At 34.0% G+C, this 22,550-nt stretch overlaps 3 protein-coding genes across 12 annotated transcripts; 1 reads left to right on the top strand and 2 right to left on the bottom strand.

Moving 5' to 3' along the window:
- Positions 1–1,551: 1,551 nt before the first annotated feature.
- LOC100784523 (serine/threonine-protein kinase prpf4B) lies at positions 1,552–10,264 on the top strand. Of its 9 annotated transcripts, XR_005886782.1 has the most exons (17): positions 1,552–2,079; positions 2,621–3,771; positions 3,912–4,084; positions 4,468–4,634; positions 4,743–4,811; positions 5,069–5,141; positions 5,659–5,815; positions 5,917–6,208; positions 6,321–6,435; positions 6,547–6,710; positions 6,965–7,039; positions 7,155–7,335; positions 7,457–7,559; positions 7,879–7,943; positions 8,440–8,491; positions 8,599–8,625; positions 8,811–10,264. XR_005886782.1 is itself a non-coding variant. In XM_041005995.1 (13 exons), the coding sequence occupies exons 1-13, from the start codon at positions 1,732–1,734 to the stop codon at positions 7,483–7,485; spliced, it is 2,994 nt and encodes a 997-aa protein (XP_040861929.1). In that variant the 5' UTR covers positions 1,552–1,731; the 3' UTR covers positions 7,486–7,659. The 9 variants fall into 9 exon arrangements, 3 of the variants coding, with proteins under 3 accessions (XP_040861929.1, XP_040861930.1, XP_014618908.1); XR_005886781.1 differs by having other exon boundaries at positions 8,599–10,264; XR_005886783.1 differs by having other exon boundaries at positions 3,915–4,084; positions 7,879–8,491; positions 8,599–10,264.
- Positions 10,265–12,351: 2,087 nt separating this feature from the next.
- On the bottom strand, positions 12,352–14,512 carry LOC100783993 (uncharacterized). 2 transcript variants are annotated; one of them, XM_003535681.5, is made up of 3 exons: positions 14,181–14,512; positions 14,014–14,095; positions 12,352–12,795 (listed from the first exon to the last, which is right to left on the bottom strand). In XM_003535681.5, the coding sequence occupies exons 1-3, from the start codon at positions 14,295–14,297 to the stop codon at positions 12,647–12,649; spliced, it is 348 nt and encodes a 115-aa protein (XP_003535729.1). In that variant the 5' UTR covers positions 14,298–14,512; the 3' UTR covers positions 12,352–12,646. The 2 variants fall into 2 exon arrangements, with proteins under 2 accessions (XP_003535729.1, XP_006589695.1); XM_006589632.4 differs by having other exon boundaries at positions 12,352–12,798; positions 14,181–14,503.
- Positions 14,513–18,580: 4,068 nt separating this feature from the next.
- On the bottom strand, positions 18,581–22,288 carry LOC100818548 (putative glycolipid transfer protein). The gene is made up of 4 exons (NM_001253330.3): positions 21,844–22,288; positions 20,252–20,424; positions 19,883–20,028; positions 18,581–18,935 (listed from the first exon to the last, which is right to left on the bottom strand). Exons 1-4 carry the CDS (start codon positions 22,051–22,053, stop codon positions 18,829–18,831), a joined length of 636 nt encoding a protein of 211 aa, NP_001240259.1. The 5' UTR covers positions 22,054–22,288; the 3' UTR covers positions 18,581–18,828.
- Positions 22,289–22,550: the final 262 nt, after the last annotated feature.

The following is a 22,550-nucleotide window of genomic DNA, read 5'->3' as shown; positions in this document are numbered from 1 at the left end:
ATCTTGATATTTTTTAAAAAAGGAAAATTTTGAATTGTTTAAATGTTGAGAAAAGTATATTGAATATATATATATATATATATATATATATATATATATATATATTGATTAATATTAATTAGAATTAGATATCCGATCCCTAACCCTATCATATGAACGGGTACAGAGATCATGCTAGCTTCCACCGTATTATTTCCATGCTTCATTCATTCATCTTGCCTTCTAAACCATGGTTGATAGAATCGGTAATTTGCCTGATGCAGCTCTCAGTTACGCCCTCGCTTTTCTCTCCAGGGACGGATCCAAAACTCAGTCACGGAACTGAAAAACTAATAATAAATATTAACCAAAATTTTAACTAGTACAATAGACTAACAATTTAAATGTATCGTACTTTTTATTTAACTACGCATGAAGAATAGATTTTCTCATGATGCTCTCTATAATCAATCACAAAAAAAAAAACTTAAAACAAATCTAAATTAAACACCATATATATTTTTGAAAATCTGTAACGAAGAAGAATCGAGTGTGTAACAATTGAGAAAATAATAGTACTGAAAAAGGAAATCAATTGGCAAAATTTTTTTAGTGTTCTACGTTACAAAAAAATTACAAAATTGTAAAAGTTAATAATATTTTTTTTAAGTATATATAATATTTACGTTATAAACTGTTTGAATATATTAAAAGGTAACAATATCTTTTTAGAATATATCTAATATTTACTTTTAAACAAGAAAGATTGACTACAACAAATTCTAGGTACATATTTTTTACAAAATATATTATTATAATTAAAAATCTATAATTGATATTAATATAATTATTTTTTAATGTATATATGTTAATTGCATTTGTAAAGGAGGGTGCTAAAGTCCGTGCTTACCCCCTATACGTCCATCTCTATCCCAGCTCTCTATTTTGACGACGAGAGCTACTTCTATGACATATAAATAATTATAAACATGTTTCTCTCTAATTTGTTTTAAAAAACTAACGATAAATATAAAAAATATATTTCAATTTTTTTTATTAAACATACTTATTTTAATTTTGGATAAAATTTATAATAGTAAATAATAGATAATTATAAGACCAATTTATTAGATATAATTAAAATATTTTATTTTTTTAAGATGAAAAAAATATACCAATAATACTCATCTTTTTTACATATAAAATGTGAAGACGAGTTTTTCTGTAACCAATGGTCGTGGCCAGCTTAGCAGAGAAGCATAGATTATGTTTAGAATCAGAAAAAAAATAAGAATTAATTAAAGATAAAAATAAATTTTAATAAAATATTCGATTAAAAATAAAAAATAAGAATGTTATATTTATAAAAGGATCCATATACTTTAATTATAAAAATAAAAAATTAAATTAAATTATCTGATGTAATAATATAAACAGAATATTACATGATTCAAGTTACACAGAATAAAAAAAAAATCGTAACCACAGAAAAAAAATCACAAAAAAAATGTAACTGTTAAAAAAAAAACCCAGCTATTTGGGAATGCTTATACGTGGGCACGCTTGTAAGGCACGTGCGATATTCCGTAGTTGTACTTGTAGGTCAGGTCCGGTCCGGCCTTGAATCTGATCCCATACGAAACCTCCGCGCGTGCTACAACCGTTCGCTCCTCTGCCATTGTACCTTCGTATTCAAGCACAAAAACAAACAAACCCTAACCCTAACCCTAATCGAAACCCCCTTATCCGATCATGGCCACCGATGCCCGTGACTCGCGTCGCAAGCATCACCGATCTTCCTCTCCAGAGGACGTGGACAGATCCTCGAAGCGTCACAAGCACCGCCATAACAGCCATCGCCACCGCCACGGGAGCAAAAAGCGCGACGAAGAGGTTGAATTCGATGATCGAACAATTGCTGCGGTTCCTTCTCCAACTTCGCACAGATATCTCCATGACGACGATGTGGAGGAGGGAGAGATCCTTGAAGATGAGGCTCTCGACGGTGAGGTTGGAAAAAAGGAGACGGAATCTGATGTTGAACCCGGTGAAATCAAGGTGACAGGAGATCGAGATGTTCGATCTGATAATCAAAATTCGGTATGTTACGATTGAATTTGTTTGTTTATTTATTTGATTTAATTTAAATTTTGTGGATTGCTACACGTGACATCTGTTTGGTTGCGGAGAAAGTAGAGGCCGTTGAAATGGATTTGAAAGAAATTTTTGCTTTCGTAATTGTGTTGTTTTGGTTGCGATTTTTGTATCAGTATTTTAGGTGTTTCAGTGTATCTCACTTCCTCTTGGTGACCAAGCAGAGCACTGTGATTCTTTGTTTTCGGACGGTATAATGAGTTTTTTTTTTATCCTTGAGAGCTTTGGTATAGTACCCTGTCAGTGTTTCATAGATATGTAAGAACCTGGTTGCACTACACGAACATGAGTGAATTGCAAAAGAAGTCTCTCTAGGCGTTTCAGTGAAGACTGGTGGCTTACAGTTAATTTGTAAGAGCTGGTTATGAGTTTTGTAAATTTATTTTTGCTCATGGACTGATTTAATGCACTGTTTAATTCATTTAGCATCACCTCAAGCACTGTGATTCTCTGCATCTGCACTCAATTTCTTCTTTGTGTTGGACAGGAACCCCTCACTAAAATTTCAGAAACTAGAAATGAAGACATTAGGGATGATAAATTTATTAGTCCTGCAATTGATGCACAAGATGATGTCTCTCCTAATCGTTCAAGTTCTGAGACTCGAGATGGAAAGCATGCTCAAGCTCGTACAGATGGTGTGGGCAATGGTTATTTGGATCCTAAATCTTCCAAAGGGGATAAGTGGCAGAATGGGGAACTTGGACATTTTAAAGGTAATGAGAAACTAAAAGGTGACTTTCATGACCCAACACTGGAGGCTAACGTGAGGAAAGCACATTACCATAGGAATTCATCCTCCGAAAGTGGAGGGGAAAAGTATAGAATGTCAGGAAGTTCTCCTTCTCATGGTAGATATAGAAGTCGATCAAGATCAATTGGTCATACTAGAGACAGGTCTCGCTCTCGTAGTATCATAGACGAATATCCTCATTCTAAGAGAAGGCGCTTTGACTATGACCATGATGAGGAAAGAGTGAGGGCACGTGGAAGGGAGCATGGTCATGGCAGTGTGGTAGATGATAGAAGGGAATACGGTATCAGATATCACAATCGAGAGGCCAGGGATAGAGATGTGGATAGAGACTTGCACGGAGAAAAGAAGCAAGAGGAAACTAGCAGGGGTAAAGAGATTGAGTGGGAACACAAAAGGGGAAAGGAACGTGAAAGGAGCCGTGATAGGTATAGAAGGGATATAGAAAAAGATAGGAGCAGGGAGAGGGAGGAGGATAGGGACAGGAGACAAGAAAAGGAAAGAGATAGGAGCTGGGATACAGTGATGGAGAGGGATAGGAGAAGGGAAAAGGAAAGAGATAGAAGTAGGGACAGAATAAGAGGTGGCAAGAGAGATAAAGACCCAGAGAATGAAAGGGATGATAAGCATCGGGCAAGAGATAATATTAAGAAGAGGGAAAGACATGATGATAAATATAGGCACAAAGATAGAGACACTGCTAATGGTAAGAATAGGCATCTGCATCATGAGGATGGTGACGACAATGGAGATAGATATAGAAAACATTCAAGGCATGAAGAAAATGAATATCGTTGGGAAAGAAAAAGAAATTCTGATAATCCTGTAAAGGTTTATAGCTCAATGGGAAGTACTGCAGAAGTGGGTGAAAGCAAACTAACAAGGTATGTTTCATTAACTATATTATAAATTTCTTAAACTTCCGAGTTTTCTTCTATCCATTTCTTTTTTTCTTCCTTTCTATCCCTTTTAAGTTCCTTCTGGAATAACATACTTATTTTATTTTTATGTATATTGATTACAGCAGTGAGGTTGAACCAGATGACTTAGAGGAGGATACATTACAATTACCTGAGCAAGAAGAGGAAGATCTCAACAGGATCAAAGAAGAGAGTAGAAGAAGAAGGGAAGCAATAATGGAGAAATACAAGAAGCAGCATCAGCAAGTAGAAGAAGCGGTTGGAAATGAAGGAAACGGTATTATTTTCCCCATTTCATTAACGATCTGTAATGTGGGCTCATAGTATTAGTTAAAATGACCATTAGTTACAAGTTATAATTCATTGTCTTTATCTGTAGTATTCTTGTCAGCACTTTGATTTTCAAATGATTACTCGATATCTTACATAAGAAACTTCCCCTCCTCCTCCCCTTTAAATTTTTCTTGAAATGTGATATTGTCAATCCGTACAAACTGTCAAATTGTGTAAAATTAAAACTTTTATAACACTTGACAATAAGTAAATTTTATCAATCTAACTGTTGAATAATGTGGTAAATTGATGATCATTGTACCATTTCTCCCTTGTTATCTTCCTACCTGGACTGCTTTTAGTAACTTTGTAATGTACTCTTATTAGACAAGAAGGCAGCCATTCCTAATGACATCTCTGAAGCTCGTGATGGTAAAAATGATGATGCTGATTATTTGGAGCCATCATTTGCTGTTGGGAAATCTCCTGAAAATGTGAATGTTGCTTCTAAGAAGATGTCTCCTGCTGGAGGTCTGGGAGAGGGTACTCCAAAGGTTTGTCCTTAATTTTTTTTTTTAAAATTGAAGTAAAAATTACTCTATAAGTTAGAATTTATATATTTACATCTATTTAATTTTGAATCTCATTTGTTACACTTGCAGAGTGAAAGGTCAGAGGACAAGTTTTGTGATGATATATTTGGTGAGACGCCAACGGGAGTTCGGAAATCAGTAAGTATTTGGTTATATTCTAATTATGTGCCTGCTTAATTTTATAATATCATGACTTAGTAGTATGTTATGTTATCATTTCTGATTATGGATGAATTTAAAGCACCTGTTTCTGCATCCTTTTCATCGTATACATTCTTTGATACAATTTCGACAGCCTCTCTGTCAAGCTTGCCTTTTAGGGTAATAGTTGATTTTTCGTTTATTTATTTATTTGCTCTTAGATTAACTATTAAGATTTCCTACCTTCTTTTCAGGGAAAAGGAGATGGTTTACTGATTGAGAGGGCTGGCCTACATGACAATTGGGACGATGCAGAGGGTTATTATAGTAAGTAATTGTATCTAGCTGCTTTGATCATTTTCTTTTGATTGTTGAGTTGAGGCCTGGAAGCTTGACTAACTTTTGGGCCATGTCTTGGTCAGAAATATTTTAAGTTGTTTATGTAACTTCTTTATTTGGTGGCCATTGTTAAATTGTTTTTGTATTTGTTCTTTAAAATGTGACTAGCACGGATTTTCCATCAAAATTGTTACATTACTTTTGATGTTTTGGAAGGGATGACTGGAAAACAATTAAAACATAAATGCTAGTTTTCCCCTCAATTTAAATACCCTTAACTAACTTTTTTAGTTTTTACTTAAATGGTGACACTTAAGACTCAGTTATTAATTTTGACAATCACATCTTTGGTTATGAGGCATTTCATGTGAATCTGCTGGCGAAACCTGTCATTATGATGTGGAAAACCTTTGGGGGCTATCTGATTTTTGTTGCAATTGTTGGAAAATCTCTGGATACATTTGTTTTTCTGTTCATGATATTATGCTGTGATATTGTTGTGCAGGCTATCGTATTGGTGAAATACTTGATGGCCGATATGAAGTCACTGCTGCACATGGGAGGGGTGTCTTTTCAACAGTTGTTCGCGGAAAGAATCTAAAGATGGGAAATGGTGAGCCAGAAGAAGTAGCCATAAAAATTATTCGTAGTAATGACACCATGTGAGTGATGTTTCTTTCTTGGGAATCCTCAGTAAACTTTTTTGCTTTTGGGTAGTGTTTTATTTTTTTGCTCACTGTTATATATGTTTAATGTGGCATAGGTACAAGGCTGGTATGGATGAATTGGTCATATTGAAGAAATTAGTAGGTGCAGATCCAGATGATAAGCGTCATTGTGTTCGTTTCCTTTCAAGTTTTAGATACAGGAATCATCTTTGTTTAGTTTTTGAATCTCTAAATATGAATCTGCGAGAGGTTTTAAAGAAGTTTGGTCGCAATATTGGCCTTAGGCTAACAGCTGTGAGAGCATACGCAAAACAGCTTTTTATTGCTCTGAAGCATCTCCGGAACTGTGGTGTTCTTCATTGTGATATAAAGCCAGATAATATGTTGGTATGCCTAAATTACTGTTGTGTTTAGATTGTTTCTTTTCCTAGTTTTGTTAATTTCAAGAAGAAATATCTATTATCTAACATTTAGTTCTTCAATTTCCTCTTTTGATAAGGTAAATGAGTCTAAAAATGTTTTGAAGCTTTGTGACTTTGGCAATGCCATGTTTGCTGGTAAAAATGAAGTTACACCATATCTTGTGAGTCGTTTTTATCGTGCCCCGGAAATAAGTAAGTTCCATTCATTGCTATGATTTATGATTTCATAATCCCAAACTGTTTTTTTCTTGTTGAATGCCTCATGGATGCCAACTGTTTTGGCTTTTGAATGTTTCTATGCAGTACTTGGCTTGCCATATGATCATCCATTGGATATTTGGTCTGTAGGTTGTTGTTTGTATGAGTTGTATATAGGGAAGGTTCTTTTCCCAGGTCTTACAAACAATGACATGCTACGGCTTCACATGGAACTGAAGGGTCCTTTTCCAAAGAAGATGCTGCGTAAGGTAAACATATATTGTTTCATTTTTTTTTTTTTTATCATTAGTGTCTGGCCACTGTTTGAGTGTTGAGTATGAATTATTTTAATACTTGATACAAGTTTGTTATTGTCCAGTCTGTTTCTTTTAATTGTGTATCTGTTGTGACTTTAATTCCTATATTAATCCTCTTATGTGGCTGGACCTTCAATTCAATTTTTGGTGTAAATAAATTTGTTATGTTGTTAATGATATCTACTTATTTACTATCTTCCTTTCAGGGAGCATTTACTGAACAGCATTTTGATCAGGATCTGAATTTTCTTGCTACTGAGGAGGATCCTGTAACAAAAAAGGTAAGCTAGACTCTAGATTGTATTTCAAGGAATTCTATTGTCAATGTTAGAATGAATGGATTTTTTTGAAGAGTTTGAGTAATGGTGCTAATATTATTCCTTAATTCCTTACTAGACCATAAAGCGGCTGATACTCAACATTAAGCCAAAAGATATTGGGACACTCATTACTGGCTCTCCTGGGGAGGATCCAAAAATGTTAGCCAACTTTAAGGATCTTCTGGAAAAAGTTTTTGTCTTGGATCCAGACAAGAGGCTGACAGTGTCACAAGCTCTGAACCACCCATTCATCACTGGCAAGTGAATAATGCTGCTGAACTTGACTCCCAAAATGATACTGATATTTGTACATAATGATCCAATTGATATTGAGGTTCTAATTATTTGGTACTATTTATCTTCTGTGTATGGCCCAAGGAGTGTCATCACAGTTGTCGGCATGTTGAAGTGAAATATGGTGATTTTGCTACAGGCGTACACTTTACTGGCGGTTCTTTCAGTGGAATGTACTGTTTCTATTGTAAGACAACTTGCCAATGGCAGTTTCCCTTAGTGTAGCTGTATTTGTACTTCAAACATTGCTCTTCCAATTAAATTCTCGGAAAATTTTATTATGAGAAGTTCAATTTTGTATTCCTTTGATAGATTCTTTATTTACTCTTTTTCTATTATCTATTTCTGCTTGCAATATTATGTAACTCTTGTTGTGTTTGGTTAGTATTATTTGCATAGATTATATTCTTATCGCCCTTGGTTTTCATTATTACTGCCAATTCATATTTCACCAATTCATATATATTCCTTGGATTCTGGAGATTCTAATTTAATTTCTCATTCAGGAGACATATCACTGGTTTGAGGCATCCCTTCCATGCTTAGATGCTTAAAAGCAACCCAGGAGAAGGTACCTTGGCTTGTTTATTGGGAGATTAATTTCACTGTGCTGGAATGAATTATGGTTTCCATTAAAATTCATTGGCAGTGCCAATAGAATAACTGCCACATTTGAGTGGGAGTTTATTGTTGATGATGTTTGAGCACATCTGAGCACATTAATTGTTTATGTTGTTAGCTAGGTACATGGGTTAGGGGGAGGGGAAATGGTTAGTATCGAACCTGCTTCCTCATCCAGATACATTTGCCTAGCTGCTACTGCCTTTAAATCATTTCAGTATAAATGATGGAATCCCAAGCACTGCCTTTTCTGCTTCCTTTTTATTCTTTTCAGTTATGTAACTTGAGTTGGGTGTGTAGATATCTTATTTCTTCAAATGTACTTGAGCATCTCTTTCCATCTGATGTCTTGAATTCTTTTGTTAACATTTATTTTCTTAAATTTACCTATATGTATATCCTAATGAACTTGTGTTGCATCTTATCCATGGTCGGTCATTCTGGAGGCAATTCCACTGGATGTGTTTCGCTGTGTTCTTGAAGCGAATTCATTTCATGGTGAGCAATTTCATTCAGACACTATTGCTCTGTTAAGTATGTGGTATAGATTAAAATTTCAAAATTTTAATGGATCTGATTTGTTTTCCATTTTAAAATCTTTTTAGGTCGTGCATCTTGGCCCTGCAATTTTTGTAAGTATATTCAAGTCCAATTCCTCTCTCATCTTTTGTCAATGTTGATTGCATTGATGGTCCTTGGCATCCAGTTTCGTAGAAATTTCACACCAAGTTCTTGATTCTGTTTCTAAATTTTATGAATATCAAGTTTCCAATTGTGTTAAAACTTACCTGTTGTGTGTTTCGGATGTTTAATGTAGATGGGGTTTAGGTCATCATTTTTGTGGTAGGGTTCTGTGCCAGTGTTGTTTCTTCTGATTAAACATGCTGTTCTTGGCTATGCTTCTGTTTCATGCTCTCCTAAACCCCTAACATTGTTTGATCAGTTTTGTGCTTTTTCTTGACACTCGTTGGCGAGCATGTTGATTCCGTTTTATTTATTTTAGAGAATGGAACGGAGTTTTATTTTTTTTGGTAAAATTCATTTCTTGAAGTAACGCAATACACGTACACACTCTTAATCACACTTCCGTTAATGTGAGTTTTGGGTATTTCTAAATTTAGGGGGAGGGGATGGTTAGCCCAGTCTAGGTTTGGGATAGAGCCTTACAGGGGACTTGCAAATAACCCACCTCCGGATTCAAAACTCAATTCTTTTGGTAGCCTTCAGTGTTCATCATGGGCAGAGGGTGACAAGGTGAGCCAAATTCTTTTGGTAGCCTTCAGTGTATTGGGCATCATGGCATTTACATTATGTTAATCTACCTTTTTTTATATTTTCAATTTTGAGAATGAAGAGAAAATAAAATAGCTTTAAAATTTTAAATAAAATAATCATTAGCCGTAGCTTATGATATCAATTGATCTAAGTCAACCTCACCCAGTGGGAGAAGATTTACTTGATAGCCATAGCTTTACTAATTTCTGAGTTCTATAATTGGAAACAACTACCTAATGACCACCACTTCCTATTTTATGGATAAATCTTGTATCTTGGAGAAACAAATAAGATTTGTCTCAAATGTTGTGATTAATGGAAACCTTTCAAAACGGGGTTGTCCTTGGATGTGGGTAGTTTCTACCTGATTATCTAGAAAACTCTGTTTTGCTTGATATATGTCACGTTTATTCATTTAATACCCTGATCTCTTCTGCTGTGTAATGTTGTAAATAGCATTTTCCACAAGTAAAGCATTTTTGTAAAGTATTCCAAAAAGAATGTCGATTTCCAGAGTACCAATTTTCATGGGTAAGAAATACTGCAAGACTGGTAGTTTGGAGTGAATATTTTTTGAGTCAGCTAACGGAGATTGAACATATAGAGAATAGTGGAAATGAAGTGGCAATTACACAGGGTAGTGCGGTATGCATGGTAGGCCTAGGCCTCAGTTTTATTCTCAGAATTCTCTGACCCTGCCGGTCCAGCTTCTACACATGGTATTGCATGTGTTATTAGCTTTCCTCCTCTGAGGAACAACCTGGGTTGCAAAAGAATGTAACTATGATATCCTCACCCCTGAAACCCACGTGGACTTGTCTCTGATTCCCCACTCTATGAAGACTTGTATATAAATAAATGATTGTTATTCCACTTTCTCAAAAACTAATAGTTTGGGCAGGGCAGTACCCAAACACAAATGTACGATGTACGTGTGTAAGTTAGATCGAGATATGGAAATGAAAATACGATCTGGTGGAGTTGGTAGTCCTTTTATAAATGGTCTGATGCTGTGGGGTATTTAGTTTTGGTTGTAGAAATTTAGGCCTTGTTTTATTTGCTTTTCATGCTTGTTTCGAAAACTGTTTTCTAAAACAGTTCTCCTTTACTCATCAATCAATTAGTTTTAAAAATTGTTCAAAAAAAAGTGTTTTAAAAACTAAAAAAACAGAAACAGATGAAAGATGTTTTCCTTTCCACTTCTTAATTAAAGCAGACGGGTTGAAATATTTGCGGGGTTTGAGTTAGGTTGATAAGTGTATTTCTGCCTTTGTGAAGCTGTTTCGGATTAGCTTACAAGAAAAAAATAGGCATTGGCAACAAGCCAGGCTCATGGAATGACACAAGTATGCGGGAGTCCACAGTTGAAACCCAGTAGCTATTTCCATTTTAATCCATCAAACACTTTTTTCTTCTATTTTTTCAGTTTTTAAAAACTAAACAGTTCTGAAAATATAAATCAAATACCATTCGTGTTTGCCTTGCTGATGAAGAAGCTCTATAGCTATTTTTACGAAGTCGAGTGTTTTATGCCATTTTTGTGCGCTTTTTGAGAAGTAGGCTATGATCAGCATTCTTAGAGCACGACCTTATGGTTAAACTTGCAAGCCAAATTAGTGACACCCCCCTGCCCCCCTCCCTATTTTTCGACCAGCCTTATGGTTATCCTGACTGCTGTTAAACATGCATCGAAATTTGAAGGGAGAACTATTCTCTTCACTTATTTTTTACTCAACTTTCCAATTTTGCCTTTAGTTGTTTTAAATCAAAATTGATAGCTATTTAAGTTTATTATTTTTATTTATTTATAAAACAACGTGTTTGATAATTTATATGAAGATGTTTATACTATGGCAGTATTTGAAAAAAAAAAGTATAAATAAAAGACAAGCAAATATTATAAATTTAAACTTAATACATAAAATTTAGTCATGAAAATACTAGACGTAAGTTTGAAATGACATGGAAATTTAATATCACGAGCGTTTACGACACAAAATGAAAAAATAGTTTTTTTTTTTAAGTTTGGTATCTGTTAATTGTTGTAGTTATTTTCCATAAAAAAAATGGTTATAGTTATTTCAAATATTTAATCATGAGGCTGGTGAGGCTCTACAACGGGATGAAACAACTTAGCGTGATGTGCAACATTTCTGAGACAATGGCTCTTAATGGTACAACTTTGGAAATTTGTAAAAATTAGCTTTCTAAATGTAAATTTGGAGCAGAAAATGTAAGTAAGTCCGCATTCTGAATGCATCTATCATAAACTTGAATGGTCATATTGTTTCCTTTCTCCCGTCGCGGGTTTTGGTAGATCTTTTTCATCTCTAACTCGCAGTCACTTGACACTATTCGTATTTAATTGATTTTTCTTATCCTATTTAACCGATATCCAAATTTGTCAGTTCATGGGACCAGAGATAGTAATTACTTGTCTATTAAAAAAAATTCTAATACACACTGTAAATAATTTCGGAAAAAATTCATAAATTTATTTTATTTGTGAGAATTGAGAAGTTAATAGTTAACACTTTTCTGACATGGAGCTTGTAGTGACAGAAGTCACAGAACCGTTGATTGGTTTTATTTTGGATAAGCAAAAGAGGCATAGAAGAATGATATCTTGGGGGTTTGACTTTTTGAGAATTGGAATGTGACCAAACGACGATTTTTCTCGTGTATCGTCTTACCAGTGCAAAAATATTCTCTTCCTTTTAAAATCTGATTCTACTTTGACTAAACTAAGAAATGGAAGTTGTTTTTCCCTCAAGTCTTCCTATCCTTCCTTACCTTTACCTCAACGCTTAATTCACTCGAGAACATAATTACAGAGTGGGGAGGGAATAATCTCTTGATGCCCACGATTTGCATTGCCTTAACCTAAGGCAACACTGAAAAACCGAAGCATCACTTAAGTTTAAAGTCTATAAGCAGCCTTAAGGGAACCTCAATGCACAAAATTAAGTATTCTAATTTCAGTTGAGCAGGGGAAAGGTGGGTTACTTTCCCATTTCTATGAACGAAATTTGCCACCGGATTGTGCGTTGTGTGGTCCAAACTCTAGTGGAAAGAAATTATTGTTTAATACATAATCCCATGCCTGCTTGGCATCAATTTGTCTCACCGCACACATTTTAATACACTTACTTTTCAAAAGATTAATTTGGTTACACATTCCTCAAACTTATTTTTTGTCAAAATTAATTCTATTTTCCTTTAAAATAAACAGACGTAAAATCACTTGGACACTTGGAGTGGCTAATTCAGAAGGCAATTACAAAACAAATTCAAATGAATACAAATACACTTTCAGCTGTACATTGGATAATCAGTTTACCGAATCTTATGCACGTGTGGATCCGTTGTAAGTCATTGTTAACTCCGTGAAGATCGAAATATCCGTCTAATAATGGCAACTTTAGGGACAGGAGTAATTTGCTGTGAGATTACTTTACCAATAGTTGGTAATCTAAAAGTAAGTACCACCTTCTTTTCCAACACATTCACCACCACTGACTCGGTCTCTGCTGAAAAATCAATAACATGTGGTATAACTATAAGAGCTAGCAAGAGAAAGTAACGAAATACCATTACAATTGCATCTCAAAATTCATCAAATAGAAAGCATTACTGATTGTTTCGGTTTTAAAGGTAAAATACTGAAATCTACGTAAGCAAACCACCGAAAGGGTATTAACTCATAAAACCGCGGCTATAATTTTCTGATGACACAAGTAAGCAAACCACCGTGAAGGTATAATAAAACAAAATGTTACTACCACACCGTTTTTAACACTTAATTTAGAGAGAAAAAGTTAAAGAAAAAAAGAGTTTCGAAATGTGCATCTCTTTTATTTTGTTATCCAAAAAGAAAATAATGCAAAAAAAGCTGTAATAAAGGTGGTACTTTTTTTTTCACAGTAATAAAGAATATACTTAAATAACATTCTTTATGATACTATTTTGGAATGCTAATTTTACGAACATATATTTTTTTTTTGGTGATTTTTGCTTGACTAAAAGATAAAGCTTAAAGACGGTTTTGTTCTTTTTTGTGTCTTTTGTACCGAAGAGGCCAAGAGGTTTAAGATATTAGCCATCTGAAGAAGGTAAGTTCAGACTACCTAAAAGATGACAGGTAAAAAGTTACAACCTCCATTCCATAACACAGGCAGACCTAGTAACATTTAATGGGCGTAAACTTATTTTTGGTTACATTAATGGATGTAAAATATAGTACTATCGTATTTAAATTAAAATGTTTTTTATCTAATATCTCATTATTACTTGTAATAAATTATTATATCAATTGTTAAATAAGAATATAAATAGAAAAGGAAATTAATTGTGGTGTGGGTGGCTAACACATATGGAATGGAGATCGTAGTTGAAGCAAGCTAAACATAAGAAAGTTTCAAAAAGAAAAAGACCAAAAACAGAGTGTTTTAGTACAAAGTACAGCTATAAATAAGTGTTCCCCAGTTTAGCAGCCAAAACACATGCTACCCTAATCAAAAGTGACAACAAAAACAGTACGGGCCAACTGCGCTTTTTCTCTTTAACCTCTTCATAGGGGAGAAGCTAGTGAGTGTGTGATTCTGAATTTCACAATCATATGCAATCAATCATGTGCAACATACTAACCTCATCAAAAAACAGTAAGATCTCTTATTTCTCTATAGAGCTCCAAAACCAATCAATGAACAATGTCTGAATTTCACAATCATGTGCAACTTACTTACCATTCATTTTAGTAATAATATCAGCAACCCTCTTCTGGCACTTCTCACATTGCATATCAGCAGAAAGAACAATTTCCTGAACCTGTTCTCAGCAAAAGAACCCAAACATCACACACAAAGTCATGACCAATCTCAAAACTGAAAATACAGTAAGGTGTTCACAGTACCACTGGCAGGGACAAAGACTCCATAGATGCCAGAGTAGTCCTAGTAAGAGGAAAGCTCTTGGAGATTTTTAGACCAACTTTCTGAAGCTCCTTTTTGGAACCATTTTCAAAAGCCATAACAGCATTAACTTAGCAAAGCCTAGGTATGTCTAATAAGCTTGCAGGATCAACTTCATCCTGCAGAAATGTGCAGAAAATGATCTATGACTATGAAAATCACTTTCTACGATGATAGAGCAGTTTGGGATGCTTGTTTTTGGTGGGCAGAAAATGGAGAAAGCATGAATATAAAAGAAAGAGAAAAAGGTAAGGTTTTATGCCTATGTTAACGGAGATTATTCTTTCACTTATGTACTGGACCTGGCCCCACATATAGTGCTTGGTTGATTTTTTTCTAACTATGAATTATTTTTTCATGTTTGCTTAGTAAACCCGGCACTAAATTAATTGAATGGATCAACTACACTGATGGTGCGCTTAGTTGACTCGGCCAAGCTTCTAGTGGGTGGTTCCTTCACTGTGCCTTGGCTTAAGCCAATAGGAAGAGTGAACCAATTATAAGAAAAAATTAATAAGATTTGATCATGCAATGTAGAGATTAGTAAAAAATATGATAGTTCTATTCTACCATATAATAATTTCTGGAGTGAGAGAGTAAATTAAAGGCCGGGTAGATGTTTGAGTATTTATTATTTAACCTATCATGGTAACATAGTTATTATTATCCAAAAGATTACAAGCATTGGATTCATTATCGTAGGTCCTCGTGTATAACTAAAGTCAAACAATTGGCTCCAGCAGGGTCCATTCCAGGGTAGAATGGATTGACGTTCTGGTATTCATTCTACTTTCAAAAGTCATGTAGTCTAGACGATCAAACTCAACACGCCAATGGGAAAACAGTGACTCATCTATGTATGAATAGATGTACGAACAACACAAGTATTATCTTGTTTATGTTTTTGTCTTGGGTGTCTCGAACTATCGATTGAGGTGAGGTGATTTGGACTAACGATACAATCGTTTTGTGGAGAAAACATTAATTGCCACTAATTATAGTTATTATTTAAACTTTATCTATTTTTTAGGAACATAAACATGATTAAACCTGATGAAATTTAGTACCCTCATTTCAATCAATCATCACACCTAAAGGAATCCTTAAACCAAAAAGAAAAGGCGAAATCATGAAACAGATAAAACAAAAAAAATTGCGCACAATTTTAATTAGTCGTACGTTTAAAAATATGTAAGATTTTGCCTTAATAAAAAAAATTATTATCTAGTACTATATGTACGTGTTTTAAACTTTTTCATTAACAAAATATCTATAAAATACACATTTTTTTTAAATATATATATATATATATATAACGAGAATTTATATCCAAATATCAATCATAACATATACTGTATATAAGACGCGAATACCTACGGCCTACAGCCTACAGGGGATAAAAAGCATCCGAACGCCTTTCAAGTTTCATCCTATTTTTGTCTAATAATAAGCCCAGTCCATAATAGATATTTTAAACATTCATAATCATTAAAAAAAATCCATTACCATACAAATCAATGAAAATTCTTTCTACTTTTGTATTCCATTTCTTTTAAAGGCACTTTAGCTTATTTGACGAATCGAAGTATGGAACGATATCTCAAAGAATTTCAAATACTTGTCTAATTTTCTTTATGCTCTTCCACGAGAAACGCACATAGTGTTAACTTGGATTTAACACCTATTTCTTAAATAAATGAATACATCCTTCCACGGAAGGACAAAATTACCAAAACTTGCTTTCCATCTCGAACCATCGCCTTCCATGGGTGGTGAAATTTCTATGAGGAATTCTATTATTGGAGCAAGTTTTAAATTATGTAGGAACATTTTCAATGACAAGAATACCACAAACTATTCTACGTTAAAGCTAGCATTCCACTACGACTAATTTTTTTTCAGTACAAATACTAAGGCCATTTTTATTAGTATACTTTTGATCCGACGAAATTAAACTGTGAATATAAATATCGTGGTCGTTGGGTTTATAAAATTAGCACGTTGGTGAGTCACCTAACGTTCAATTGCCGCGGAGCCTCTGATCTTTAGGCAGGAAAAGGTGTGGGAACTCCAATTCGGGCTAACAAAAGTTGCAGTTGGACCAACTCAAACCACATGTCAGGAAATTACTGGTGTACACTCAAGAAAATTGATGACTAATACAATGTTAGGTTCAGCTTGCTATTTACAGTTGGTCGGTTTGGTCAGCTCATGGGTTTTTGCCCAGCCCTAATATAGAGGAAGGTAAAAAAAGTCTCAATTAGACACAGAAAGTATTTAGGTGCAGACTGAGCACTACGTGTATGACTGCCAACTGTCCACAATTGTTTAACAGATTGAGAAGATAAGCAAGCTACAATATCAGTTACTATACTATATAGTGAGTAGTGACTAGGTACTGTACTCTGACATTCTGCTACATTCCATGGCCCTTTAAAGGAACGGACTTGTTTATCTTATATACTGTTGACTGAGTATTAGCGACACAATCTTGTATACAGTGAGTAGTTACTAAATTTTTTGTTTTGAAGTTGGGTAGAATTGATTTTGAACCATTTAAATGTAACTAGAATGTGTGTTTAAATGATTTTGCATTGGAATTTGTGCACAGTGAGAGAAATATATTCTGGAATTAGAACGAACTGATCCTAATTTTTTTTTTATAAATTTACTACATCACAATGATCATATGCATTTGTTTGTTGAAAAAGGGATTTGTCTAGTCTTCAACTTGCATGCATCATATGGAGAGATGGATATGATCATACGACTCTTGATTAATGCATGTCATTGACTTCTCTTAAGAAGCACAAGGACAAATACACGCTTCAGATATAACTCTTATGTCAGTTATAGTTAGGAGTTAGGACCATATATGGAATCAGAATTGTTTTTAAAATATCTCTGATCGAATTAATTGGGTCTAAACTTCCTTTTTCAGGTGAATGTAACAGCTGATCATCGAATTATTTATGGAGCTCACTTGGCCTCTTTCCTCCAGACATTCTCAAAAATAATTGAAAACCCAGAAAGCCTGGCATTGTAGTCATTTTGTACTTCCAACGTAAAATTATGTCCACCACCATATTACGAATCGATAGTGTTTGTTTAGGAGCTGCTTGGCTCAAGGCCGAACATCTTGTGATTTTTGCCCCTTAACTTTCATTGTGTTTTATCATTTAGGAGCTATCCTGAGGACCATTGACTAATTTTTTTGACAGGGAGAAACAGCTTTAAAATTGTTTGCAGTTAGGGATGTTGTAAACGGCAATTATGTTGAGAATCTACCTGTAAGCAATAAGCAGTTTTAATTTTAAACATTGGATTTTTCAATAAAAATCTTTTTACTCTTTAGTCCTTCATTTCATCATTTGGTATTGGATTCTCTCAAGTCCGTTGGCACCTACATTCATATCTTAGCTTTCATTACCAAAGTAATTACCCCCGAATAGTCAAAGAAAAGGAACAGGGGCATAAAGAAAGCAGATAATTTAAATGGTATATTTATTGATTGGTTTAACTGGTAGTCTTCATTCATACAGTCTAAGAAGAATCGAAGTTTGTTACCCTGTTGGATCAGAGTGAAAAATCTCAATTATTTATTGATTTTTTAGTCTAAAAAGAAAGTCACGGTAGATCGGTGAGTGCAAGAGGAGATAAAATAAAAAAAAATGAAAGATATTGTGTAACATTGTTTTTTGCACATTATTTTTTGTTTCATGACTTAACTAACTCAATTATAATTTATTGGAGTTCTCTCCCATTGTTTTTTTTTTTTTGGTATCGACCCTCTCTCCCATTGATTTTATTACCATAAAATTCTTGTTTAGGAGTTTGGAGTAAATAGAAAAATGATGTAAAAAGGTTAAGAAATAACTAAAAGTCATAAATGATAAGTCATAGGATTAAGGTTTTGTTTGGAAAGAAAATAAGAAAAAATTAAAATCAAATTATACACTCAAAAATTATACAAGTACGACCTAAGTCCAAGGCAAGTCCAGAACCGTGGTAGGGCGTCATGTTCCAATATGAACTGAATGCCTTGTGTCAACCTTTTGTTATTTGCATTTTCAGAAATCTTTTTGTTTCAAATCATAGATGAGCAAAAAGCATACTGAAATACGAATAATATATATCAATTCAAACCGCCAATAAAACCTACATATATCATTTTAGTGATAGAAAACTGATTTGATATTCGGTAATAATCTAATAATGCCCCGAATGTCTTGCATCCGCATTTCATTACTAGTACTCTCACAGAATTAAAATATCACGATTTCTGTCATTCAAAACAAATGATGTACATGTATATACAGGTATAAAAAATTACGAATCAAAATGGAACTAAAAATTTCACATGCATTTCGTTAGCAATTTAGTACAAACCTATTCGGTTGTTTGGTGCATCTCCCCCTAAGGGGCCAAGAGCCGTTGAGAAAAACTAACACAATTACATCTTATATATAGTACAAAAATTGAAGCATGTGTACTAAGGTTGCTGATAAACAATGGAGCCACAGCATTGCCTTCTAACAGACAGAAAGGGCATTCAACTTCTTAGATTTTCTCGTTTTTCTTTTCATAAATTCACCAGTCCAACGTAATATTTCGAGCAAGGTACAGTTTATCAATGTATTCTATAATTGGAAGCGAGGCAGCAATGTACCTTCTCATCTTCTTATCAGCTGATTGCTCTGCAAAAACATTTAAGATAGAGTTTAGGTATGTAAGATGGATTGGTGCAAGAAAATCGTATCAAAATGATAATAAGATCGGCCAATTTCCTAAAGATTAAAATCTTGTTTAAAAAATTGAAAAGATGAGAATATTTACATCGGCCAATTTATTTACATTAATTTGTTTAATAAGATCGGCTAATTTTCTTTGTTCACACCGAAATTGATGTAAATAAACTTCTGGCAAAATTGAAAATAATTAAATAGAAGATACAAAGAAAAAGGTAAGCCGTTTAAACCCCAAACTCTAAATCAAGAATTAATTTAAGCATACAACAAAGGAATAGATAAGTTTTACGTATGGAGTTGTCAAATAGAAAATTCATAGGATGACTAGTTGTCAAATAGAAAATTCATAGGATAACTAGGTGATCTCGCATGTTAGGAATTAACTAATAACTATCAACATATGGAATCCGTTTTTAAAATTGATCTCTATTAGGAGTAGAAATAGGTCTGGTCAAATCACCCAACAAGGGTGTATGGCCTATAGACTATATTAGGTCAGGCTAAATACTTTTTTTTTTTAAAATAAATCAGTCATTGACCTTAAGTAAATAATGATTTTAATTCACATTGCTTATATTTTGTTTTACATAAAATATGTCTCTATTGGCCTATTAGTTCATAAGCCTATTTTTAAATATCTCATACTTAATTTACCATGAAATAGACCTTTAAATAGGCTAACAAGTGAAGACAAACTTAAAAGGCTAGATAAGGTCTGAAAAAAGTCTATAACAGACCTAGTTGGGTCTTGAGTTTAATAGGCCAGAATTATTTAAGCAAAACCTTGTTCGATCCAGCTTATTTTCATCACTAATATCTATATAAACACATCATATATTTGATTCTATAAATTTTAATAAGCCCTTCACCGAACAAAATTAAACAATGTAAGTTACCTGTTTCATTGAGCTTCATCAAAAGTTGGTCTCTCGTTGGAAGTGTATACATCCCAGCATATACAGCTGTTTTTACTGCCCATGTGTGATACGGTGCACAAACCTGTCCATAAGCTGTTGAAGCCACTTCTTTTAGAGAACTATCGCTGAAAATGTCAAAAAATAACAAATCAGAGATGTCCCCACTACCCACACAAGGCACTTGAATTAATTAGATGTTATAAGAAAGTAAACGATAGAATTATGGAACAGAGGTTCAACGCAGCTGAAACTGAACAGACAGGAAAACGGTACTCTCTTTTGCTATTTGTATATCACAGAAAATTCAGCATCATATTTGAGTTGTTATAAACAAAAAAGGTTTCTTACTCGGTTGACAAAAGTTGTTCAAATATAGCTCTGACAAGATCAAGACCCTGCCGAACTCTTCGCAGATTACGTGAAAAGCTTCCAGATGTTTTCACTGTGTCACTGGCGACATCAAGGTTAAGAATATCGGGTAGAGTGGAACATGTCTTTGATGCTTCCAATAGTCCATGTAGCTGACCATATCAACATCACACATATTCATACCGTTAGAACAAGGTTAGAAGTTCAAAATATAGAGCCCAGAAAACATAGTGAAGTAAAGTAAAAAATTTGGGAAGTAAAGCAAACACGATGCCCTGAATACTAGACAGGAATTGGGTGAAGGAAAAGTAACTCCGAATAAACTAATGATCAAGAAAACAATCAGCGTCATGAAGCGTCATAAAACCGTGCATAGAAGCTTTAGGAATAATATATCTAAAGCCTTGTATATTACCACCCATTATCCATCCAACATGAAACCTACTTACATCAAACTTGTATGTTATTTGTAATGTTCTTATTATTAAATTCATCACATACTTAAATACATATACATCAAACTTGTATATTATTTGTAAAGTTATTATTAATTCAATTAGTAACAACTGAGTAGAAGATGGAGTCAAGTTTAGTAACACCACATTGACCACAACATCTGACTTTCTTCGTGTACATTACCACATTTGGTAGCAAACTTAGTGCTGGCTCACTATTCAATTGCTTATACATAATCCAATTTCAACAAAAGTCACAAATTTCAAATTGGAAAAAATTATATAAAAAAAAAAGCAAAGATGATTTTGATCACAAGGAGCAACCGGAGGAATTAAAATTTTTAAAGAAAATGAAAATATCGAAACTGTGTATAAATTGTAATCATAATTGTTTATTGCCCGCCCGTACGAGCCTCCAATTTTGAATCTTCTTGTTTAAATTTTCCACTTGCACTACCAAAACAAAAATTTACTTGTTTGTGCTTAGCGTTCGTTCAACCATTGAAATCTGGAATTTAATTCTTATGAAGTGAAGAATTAATTTTAAAATATAAGATGAAAAAAAAAATAGTTTCCTAAACATATCTTCCTTTCAAGTCAATCTTATTCGATGCATAATCAGATATTAAACATTTCAAACCTTAATTGATTACGCTGTGAAGAACTAACTTTTTTGCACCAAACCCAATCCTTGTGCTGATAAAACAAAAGTTATAGTTAGATTAAGAAAAACAAGAAGGAAAGGGAATTACAATGATATTCCACATGGTTTCTTCGAAATTCACAAGATATCATGTGAATCAGGAAGTGTTAGCGTAATTTTTCCACAAAAAAAATAGAAAAGAAAACATTGATTAAAATTTAAATAACAACACAATTCGTTATATACATCTATCTATTTAATCACGATTTCAATAATCTAAATTTGAAGTTTGAATGATAAAAACTGCGATCAGCAAGGTTTTAAAAAATGAACCATAACGCGACTGCAATTGGGACGACATTGGTATGTAATTTGTCACGATATCAACAGCCATGATTTCATGATATTTAAAACCTTAATGACAATACTCAACAAGAAATCTAAATTGTGCGCTAAAAGAAAGAAAAGGGAACCTTGGCGACGTATTCCAATTCAGCGAATTTGAAGGCGAGGCCAAGAGAACGGAAGAGAACGGAGACGAGAGACGCTGCCTCGCAGAACGTGTCCAAGCGAATATCGTTGCCGTTGTTCCTCTCCTTCACCCTCTTGGACAGTTTCTCAAACGCCTCTGCTATGGCTGAAAGAGGTTGCTGTATAACCACGCGCTCATCCATCTCGGGCATCCTTCACTCTCTTCGATCGAATCCTTTAATATCAAAATTTGATTTGATAATCGTTGAAATGTCTAAGACGCGTGAGATGGGAAGGGTTTTTGTATTGCGTTGGAACATTCCCTACAAATGCGGTGTGCCAAAGGTTCCAAATTCTATAACTAAGCGATTCGTTTCCTCGAAACACATCATAAAGAGAAACGTCCACCGCTGCTAACTTCGTGGAGCTTTACGATTCAACCTTCGCGCCTTTTACATTACTTCCTTATCACGCTACTTAACTGCAACCATTGGGCCCATAGCCCAGCCCATTATGACCATGCGTATGTTGTTGGAATTTCTATTTCCATCTCTCTCTTTTCTCTTCACATTTTTTTTTAGATTTTAGAAATTAAATTTAATAAAAAATATTTCAAAGATTAAGTAAAAAAGAACTCTATTATGTTTATTTTAAAATATTTTTGTTATTAAACTTTAAAATTAATTTAAATACACTTGAAGTGTAACAT

This window comes from Glycine max, chromosome 10, assembly GCF_000004515.6.
Source record: "Glycine max cultivar Williams 82 chromosome 10, Glycine_max_v4.0, whole genome shotgun sequence".
NCBI lineage: Eukaryota > Viridiplantae > Streptophyta > Magnoliopsida > Fabales > Fabaceae > Glycine > Glycine max.
This window is presented reverse-complemented; position numbering and strand designations above follow the sequence as displayed.

Excerpts from the sequence above, each read along its gene's own strand:
- LOC100783993 (XM_006589632.4), bottom strand. The coding sequence starts at position 14,297 with ATGGCTTTTGAAAATGGTTCCAAAAAGGAGCTTCAGAAAGTTGGTCTA. Across the intron at positions 14,096-14,180 it reads AGTCTTTGTCCCTGCCAGTG|GTTCAGGAAATTGTTCTTTC; the intron begins GTACTGTGAACA and ends TGCTGAGAACAG. Across the intron at positions 12,799-14,013 it reads TATTATTACTAAAATGAATG|CAGAGACCGAGTCAGTGGTG; the intron begins GTAAGTAAGTTG and ends TTGATTTTTCAG.
- LOC100818548 (NM_001253330.3), bottom strand. The coding sequence starts at position 22,053 with ATGCCCGAGATGGATGAGCGCGTGGTTATACAGCAACCTCTTTCAGCC. Across the intron at positions 20,425-21,843 it reads AATTGGAATACGTCGCCAAG|CTACATGGACTATTGGAAGC; the intron begins GTTCCCTTTTCT and ends TGATATGGTCAG. Across the intron at positions 18,936-19,882 it reads GATGAAGCTCAATGAAACAG|AGCAATCAGCTGATAAGAAG; the intron begins GTAACTTACATT and ends ATGTTTTTGCAG.
- LOC100784523 (XM_041005995.1), top strand. The coding sequence starts at position 1,732 with ATGGCCACCGATGCCCGTGACTCGCGTCGCAAGCATCACCGATCTTCC. Across the intron at positions 6,436-6,546 it reads TTATCGTGCCCCGGAAATAA|TACTTGGCTTGCCATATGAT; the intron begins GTAAGTTCCATT and ends GTTTCTATGCAG. Across the intron at positions 7,336-7,456 it reads GAACCACCCATTCATCACTG|GAGTGTCATCACAGTTGTCG; the intron begins GCAAGTGAATAA and ends GTATGGCCCAAG.